Source organism: Ahaetulla prasina, chromosome 2 (genome assembly GCF_028640845.1).
Source record: "Ahaetulla prasina isolate Xishuangbanna chromosome 2, ASM2864084v1, whole genome shotgun sequence".
NCBI classification, from domain to species: domain Eukaryota; kingdom Metazoa; phylum Chordata; class Lepidosauria; order Squamata; family Colubridae; genus Ahaetulla; species Ahaetulla prasina.
The window spans coordinates 244,461,304-244,469,319 of record NC_080540.1 but is presented as its reverse complement, the minus strand read 5'-3'; the positions used below and the strand labels follow the sequence as shown (position 1 = coordinate 244,469,319).

The 8,016-nt window shown below is 35.9% G+C and overlaps 1 protein-coding gene across 1 annotated transcript in view; it reads right to left on the bottom strand.

The window, feature by feature from the left end:
• Positions 1–1,597: 1,597 nt before the first annotated feature.
• The window catches only part of FBN2 (fibrillin 2), a 150,518-nt gene continuing 144,099 nt past the window's right edge, over positions 1,598–8,016 (bottom strand). Inside the window, exons 62-65 of the mRNA XM_058166657.1 lie at positions 7,557–7,676; positions 7,000–7,231; positions 4,117–4,282; positions 1,598–2,564 (exon numbers count right to left, since the gene is read on the bottom strand). Of these exons, the coding sequence (XP_058022640.1) occupies positions 2,199–2,564; positions 4,117–4,282; positions 7,000–7,231; positions 7,557–7,676 (884 nt within the window). The 3' untranslated portion in view covers positions 1,598–2,198. The remainder of the gene's footprint in view (positions 2,565–4,116; positions 4,283–6,999; positions 7,232–7,556; positions 7,677–8,016) is intronic.

The window sequence follows — 8,016 nt, the reverse complement described above, 5'->3', positions numbered from 1 at the left end:
ACAGTCTGTTAAATAAAATTACCAAGTCATTAACTGAATTCATTATTCAGATTCTCAAAATACTTTGACTCACAATGTACAAGTTGAACCTTTTTTCATACTTTCCACCTGCCCTATATTTCACAGTAATATTTTTCAGTTGTGTCTCAGGAAAAAGTGCTATAATTCACTCAGGAAACAATGATAATCCTGTGCAAGTTCTGCAAAATTGAAAATAAGGAGATAAAACACATCATCATCATTAACTCCTAATATTATAAGGCTGACTCTCCCCATATCAAAACAAAATAATGCAGCTACCGGAAAATAAGTTTTATTTCAGGAAAAGTGATGTTGTATTAATACAAAGACCAACAAAATAATACTGCTGTTTTTTCCCCCAAAATTCAATTTACAAGGTTTTCTCTTTTCATAAAAGAAAATACACAGAAAATACAGAGTATGAACCAAAACAGTGACCATAACTTCTGGCAATTTTTGATCAGTACAGGTTTAAAAAAAAACCAGAGGAAAAGCAGGGATGGAATGTGCTTTGTGTTGGTTCACATGTGAGGCTTTTTTATATGACCTGTAACAAGTACAAGTTATTATTTAATAGCACCATGGTGACATACACATTAAATGACAAATTAAAACAAAAATAAAAAACACACTAAACTAAATGCCAACACATTGTACAAAGGTAACTTATAAAATAGGCTATGATAAAACGAGACATATCGGGTACAACTACAGCATTAATGAACATTCTTATTTTCCAATATGTGTTTTTTCCATGCAGCATGAATAGTGTACACATATGACAATTCTGCAATAGCTCAGCCATGTTTACTTCAGGATGAATTCAAGCCAGCACCACTTAGAATGAAACATCTAAGAAGTTCCTTTCTAAGAATACATGATTTGTAAATCAGCTGCCTACAGTAATGCAAATATGTCAAGCACCTTTTATTGTAGTTAATGAGGTTTGTGTGATGTAGTGAGGTTACCTGAAGGAAATACAGTACGGGTTGACTTGCAATACCAAGGATATCACAAGCATTACAGGTATTTTGTTACAGTGGTTGTGCATCATTTCCGTGAATAGTCTTCTCTGATAGAAAAATCTAGTTTGTATGATGTGCATATTGAGTATCAGCACCAAGTTTAAAGTTGAAATTCTGATCGTGGTTATTTAAGATAATGCATTATTTAAATATCTTGCCTAGGGAAAAGAAAGCCCTTGGGTAGTACATTACAGTGCTCATTTGATTCACGTGATTTTTTTCTTTTAATGTTTTGTGGATAATAGGCACAAGACTGAGAAGAAACTTTTTAAATCTATTCATTTCTGTTCTTTTTTCTAAAATACCTAATACATGTAATAGTTCAAATTCATAAAATTGCAAAGAAAAGCAAGTGTTTTCTTTTTCCTTTTTAACACAGATTGTTAATTTCTCCATATATTATTGCATTAAAAATAAATAAAATCTCTATTTTTAATTTAGGAACTACAGCAAAATCATCAATATGCTAGAGTACTTATAGGGGAAAAAAAGTAACTCACATTTTGTGCCATTTAGTGCCATATATGATTTTTTAAGCACCACATTTTCTTTTTAATGTTTTGTGGATAATAGGCACAAGACTGAGAAGAAACTTTTTAAATCTATTCATTTCTGTTCTTTTTTCTAAAATACCTAATACATGTAATAGTTCAAATTCATAAAATTGCAAAGAAAAGCAAGTGTTTTCTTTTTCCTTTTTAACACAGATTGTTAATTTCTCCATATATTATTGCATTAAAAATAAATAAAATCTCTATTTTTAATTTAGGAACTACAGCAAAATCATCAATATGCTAGAGTACTTATAGGGAAAAAAAAGTAACTCACATTTTGTGCCATTTAGTGCCATATATGATTTTTTAAGCACCACATTTTCTTTTTTTAAAAAATATATATATTTAAAATTGAGATTATATAGACAATATAGTAATCATGATTGTTGGCATTGTAATCAAGGTTTTGGTAATAGAAAGGTTGAGGTCTGTTCTTCAGTCTTATTCAGGACAGAAGGATGCAGAGGTCACTATTTGCCATTTTGGGTCTTCTGAAAAAGTAAGTTACTGACCCCTTTAAAGCTTTCAAAACCAAAGTATATGATATAATACGTGAACAGAAGGGAATCCTTCATGATGGGAGTGAGGAAGGAAGGTTTTAATAGAGTTCAATCCAAAGTCTCATTTTAAGAGCTTCTCCAAGTTCTCCTAGGAGGTAGTTGTCCTCATTGCTTTCTTCCAATTTCTTTAGTTCTTCCTTTTTGTACAGAGGAATGCTAACTATTTCCAGTGTGTAAATACCAGGTGTGGCTTTTTTCTTAGCAACCTGAAGATAACTGAGCCCATCTTTCTGGTGTATCCGGAAGGTGCTGTTGTGATTGCCAAAGGAGATAACGTAGCGGTTGTGATTTGTGAGGGTCTGTATTGCAGGCATGAGATCTAATATATGTTCTTTATTGCCAAGGCCAGTTATGCTGAATCTCATCTTCAATGGAAGATCAATGTCCAAACTTTCCAAACTGATCTGTTAAACCAGAAAGCAAAGGTAAGGGCAAAAGGTATAGGCAAACCTTATTATTTCTGTTTAGATAATTTTTTTAACCATCCATCATTAATTATTCTAATTTTCCATCCTTGCTGCTATCTGGCTCTAGAATGGTATCAAGACCTCGGGTCAAGAAACTGAATTTTGGAGCATGTATGGACATCTATCATTCTTCTGAATATTTCATCCAACATGAATTTTACAGAAATAAGTCTAAATATCATCTTTTGTGCTCTGCTAATTTATTGGGCAATTTATTCAACAGGAAAATATAGAATTTGCTTAGGACCTGATCAGAAATATTGATCAATACAGAAGCTGAAGAAGCTTCTTGAATGAGAACTGAAATGTTTTCAAGGAAAAAACAAGAAAGTCCAGTTGCCTTTTGAAAAAGCACCTTTGGGACAGTCATGACTTGGTTGTTTGAGAATCTCCACAGACATAGATCAACATACTTGTATCATACCACCAAAGCAACCTTTCTCACACACAGGCCTTCAGATGTGTGAAATTTCATTTCCTATGTTTTGTCAGTTAGTGGGAGCAAAGCATGCATGGTGTTAAATATCAATTAAACCAAGTGTTTATCTAGAGGAAGGTCAGAATGAAATAATTCCTACTCCTGATGAGAAAATCTCATTTCACTGTTCTTCCATTTTAATAAAACAGTTGTTGGGAAAATGTGTGTGATATCCACAAATATCTGATAAATTAGAAAGCCTATCACTATGGAGGTTTACATCATCTGTGATGACATAATCAAATGGCACAAAATCTTACTTTGCATAATTTGTGTGATGACCTCTGCACATATTAAGACATTTATACCATTACCATAATCATAATAAGGCAAATTATATAAACTGCAGTGAACATTTGATCCATTGCATACAATATCTTATTCCATTATTCACTGAAATTTCATTGCAGTTATAATGATTAATGACCAATGGTGACAATAACTGTGAAGCATGGAAAAAACAGTCAAGAATTGAGAGTGGGATTCAGCAGACCAGAACAAAAGCATAGATTGATTTATTTTAATTTCTGAGACTCACATGCTGTAATTCTAAAATGAATCTGAGAGGCTTATATCAAGTTTAATAAAGTAATCATACGAAGATTAATTTGAGAGTTTTTCCAGGATTCCTCAATATTCTGTAGTAACAATATTTTTCTCTGATGATTGATTACTCAATAAATTGCAACTGATTACTCGGTCCAATTTCAATTATTTCAATCCAATTATTTTGTTCTGTTTGTATATACAAAATCTCTTTGAAATTGGAAGGGCAGAACTACTGTGCATAATGACTTCGCATTCTACATTAGTGCTACGCAAGCTCATGTAAGAAACTGCTATTGACAGAAAACAGTCGGCAAAAGAATATCGGCCTTGATGTTAATAATGGAAGATTATTAGTAGTTTCTTTTCAAAGCTCCATGAGATTCTAACAAATTTAGTGGATGATATTGTTTAGATCTGGTTTTGGAACAGCAAGTGCAAATCATTTGGGCAGTTTTTGCTTACCGCTACAGGCTCAGATTGATTGAGGCTTCTTTTCTTCCTGCTGTCTTTTTGGGAATATCCATTAATTTTACACTCGTAACATGCTTCTGGGGACAAAGCATTCTCTTCACCTTGATCCACTGGTAGATACTGGCCTTTACTAAATCCCATACCAGAGACACAATGCCTGATAAATAATATCATAATATTAGCACCTGGAGAGAGAAGCCTTTTTGTTGGCAGGTTGATAGTTAATAAGAGAAAAGAGTGGTTTGTTATGCAGATAAAAACACAAGTTGCAATCATTTTGTACAAACAAAATACATACATTAATTGTGCATTTCCTTCTCAATATTTTCAATCTTTTATTTTTCACCTTTGTTAGTAACTTAGCTTCAGGGAGGGATTCATTCCTTTTTAAACTTTTTATGTATGTTACATACATATTAAAACAAAACAAAACAAAAATCATGACACTAACACAAATAGAACAAAAAAATGTAAGACAAAGGAATAAATTTCCATTTCTTTCTGCAGAGTGGTAAGTCACTGATATATTTAAAAAGGTAATGTAAATGGAATTAAATATAGTTTTATTGTCAAGGTTCTCAATATACATTACTGCTATTTTATATATGAAAATCAGAAATTGTATAGTGTCGTCATTAAGGTGATGCGATACCGTAAATACCTCCCTGGATAATGATGATATATTCCATCATTGGCTTTGGAATTATGGTCATAAGTTATGGCGGCTGTAAAGCAGGTCACCACAGGATCTGACTCAACTTTATGTCTGCACTCTGACTTTCCAAGCTGTGGTTGTTAAGCAAATGAAGGAAAAGAACTACCTGACCAAGGGGGACCGGCAGCTCCCTTCTGTGCACAGAAGGGAATTTGTGAGCTTATTCTTATTCAGTTTCATAAATATTTCATTTTTAAACAAGAGGTATATGATTTGTCTTACAAAAACATAACTGGAATAGCCGGAATTCAGTGCAAGTTGGAGAACAGTGGAGCAAATGAATTGGTAACCGGCTGGTAGTATTACCGTATATACTCGAGTATAAGCCGAGTTTTTCAGCACGTTTTTTGTGCTGAAAAACGTCCCCTCGGCTTATACTCGGGTCTATACGGCTTATACTCGAGTTTTTTTTTCTTCTTTTTTTCACATTTTAGGAAGCCCTGCTGGTGCAGTGAGAGGGCGGGCGGGGAGCCGCCAGCCTTCTCAGCTGAGGAGGAGGTTTCCCCAACCGGTGGGTGCCTCATTTCCACCCTCGGCTTATACTCGAGTCCCCAGTTTACCCCAGTTTTTGGGGTAAAATTGGGGACCTCGGCTTATACTCGGATCGGCTTATATTCGAGTATATACGGTACTTTAAAAAGTGATGATAGTCAGCACTGAATTGGGATTGACTTGGACAGATGTTACACATACATTTCTTTTTTGCGGAGGAACAAAAATTATAGTTTCTCTCTATTAACTGTTTTAAACATTCAATCTTTCATGAAAGCATAATATGAAATCAGAGATCACAGATCAGAGACTTCACTAGTAATAATAATAATAATAATAATAATAATAATAATAATAATAATAATAATAATAATAATAATAATAATAATAATAATAATAATAATAATAATAATAATATTTTAATTTGTATACCGCCCTTCTCCCGAAGGACTCAGGGCGGTGAACAGGCAGATAAAATACAAAACATACACAATAATTAAAACAACCCTTAAAAAACTGATTTAAACTTGCCCAGAAATTTAAAATAACAATACACCCCATAAAATTACCAAAATTTAAAACCCATCATCCAATTAAAATTTTAAAGGTAAAATCAAGCTACTCCAGCCATACGAAATAAATAGGTTTTAAGTTCGCGGTGAAAGATCCTAAGGTCAGGTAGTTGTCGAAGCCCGAGGGGAAGTTCGTTCCACAGGGTCGGAGCCCCCACAGAGAAGGCCCTCCCCCTGGGGGCCGCCAGTCGACACTGTTTGGCTGACGGCACCCTGAGGAGTCCCTTTCTGTGGGAACGCACCGGACGCTGGGAGATAGAAGCCGGCAGTAGACGGTCCCGTAAGTAGCCCGGTCCTAAGCCATGGAACGCTTTAAAGGTGGTAACTAATACCTTGAAGCGCACCCGGAAAACGACAGGCAGCCAGTGCAGTCTGCGCAGGATAGGTGTTACGTGGGAACTCCGAACCGCTCCCTCAATAACCCGTGCAGCTGCATTCTGGACTAGCTGAAGTCTCCGGGTGCTCTTCAAGGGGAGCCCCATGTAGAGAGCATTGCAGTAGTCCAGGCGAGAAGTAACAAGAGCATGAGTGACCGTGCATAAGGCATCCCGGTCCAGGAAGGGATGCAACTGGCGGATCAGGCGAACCTGATGAAAAGCTCTCCTGGAGACGGTCGCCAAATGATCTTCAAAGGACAACCGACCATCCAGGAGCACGCCCAAGTTGCGTACCTTCTCCATCGGGGCCAATGACTCACCCCCGATAGACAGCCGCATCTGCAGCTGACTGTACCGAGGTGCCGGCATCCACAGCCACTCTGTCTTGGAAGGATTAAGTTTGAGCCTGTTCCTCCCCATCCAGACCCATATGGCTTCCAAACACTGGGACAGCACTTCGACAGCTTCACTGGGGTGGCCCGGGGTGGAGAAGTACAGCTGCGTATCATCAGCGTACAGTTGGTATCTCACCCCAAAGCCACTGATGATCTCACCCAGCGGCTTCATATAGATGTTGAACAGTAAAATACTAACTATTTATTAATGAATTGAGATGTGTCTCTTCCAAGATAATGAAAATTGCTTCATACTAAAATATGTTAGTTGCTCACAGTTTTGTAAAAGATGCAGGAAGAGTCTGCCACCATCAACTACTCACCCTTGCCCTGCTCTGTAATATCCCGGAGGGCAGCCACAGAGGTATCCGCCTTCAGTATTGGAACAGCCATAATTGCAGGGATTCTTAGTAGAAGAGCATTCATTGACATCGTGGCATGTGCTACTGAGCTGATCATAAGAAAATCCAGAGGGACATGCACATTTGTAGCTTCCTAGAGTGTTGTAGCATGAAGCTGAACCACAAATGCTAGGATTTGAGCATTCATTTTCATCTGTTGGGCAATTAAAAACATACTTTTTTAAGTATACAGATTTTATCAAGGGAGAGCTTGTTACAATAGTGACTAATTTCTAAGGTTAATAAACGTATTTCCTGGTTTTCTTTTTTAAGATTGGCATACAGAAATAGGTGTTGTTTTAAAGAACCCGGAATAACAAAATAAATATATTTCATTTTAATAGCAGGGGTTTGTATAACAACTAGCAACATGAAAGATTAAATGATATAAAATAAACTGATTTGGTATTTCTGTACACCATTTTTATTCTCTACCTTGTATCAATTCTAGCACTCTTTATGTAAAGTGAGTTTCTTACCCACACACTGATTCCACTGATAATGCTGCATATACCCATGTGGGCAGCTGCATCTGTAGCCACCAAGAATATTTTGACAGCCATGTTGGCATCTATGATTTCCATCACACTCATCCATATCTATAAATAAAGATATTAAACCAAAGAAAAAGATAAGAGAATAAAATAGTAAATAATTTGCTAAATTTTGTGTATATACATTTAGAAAAACAATTCCATATCACATAATGACATTTTATTCTGAGTTAATATGCAAAAGATCGTTATTATTAAAGTTTTTTTAGTAGAAAAGTAGATTCAAGCTGTAAAAATCCTCTGCAACCATTACAAGCCAGAGAAAATAATGCTTCAGTTTTCTCTTGGTTCCACTTAAGGATAATTATGAATCAAAGGCCAGGAGGGCAGCCCTACCCTTAACCATTCAGTATTTAGGAGAAGTAGCTGCTTTATTTAGGGTGGG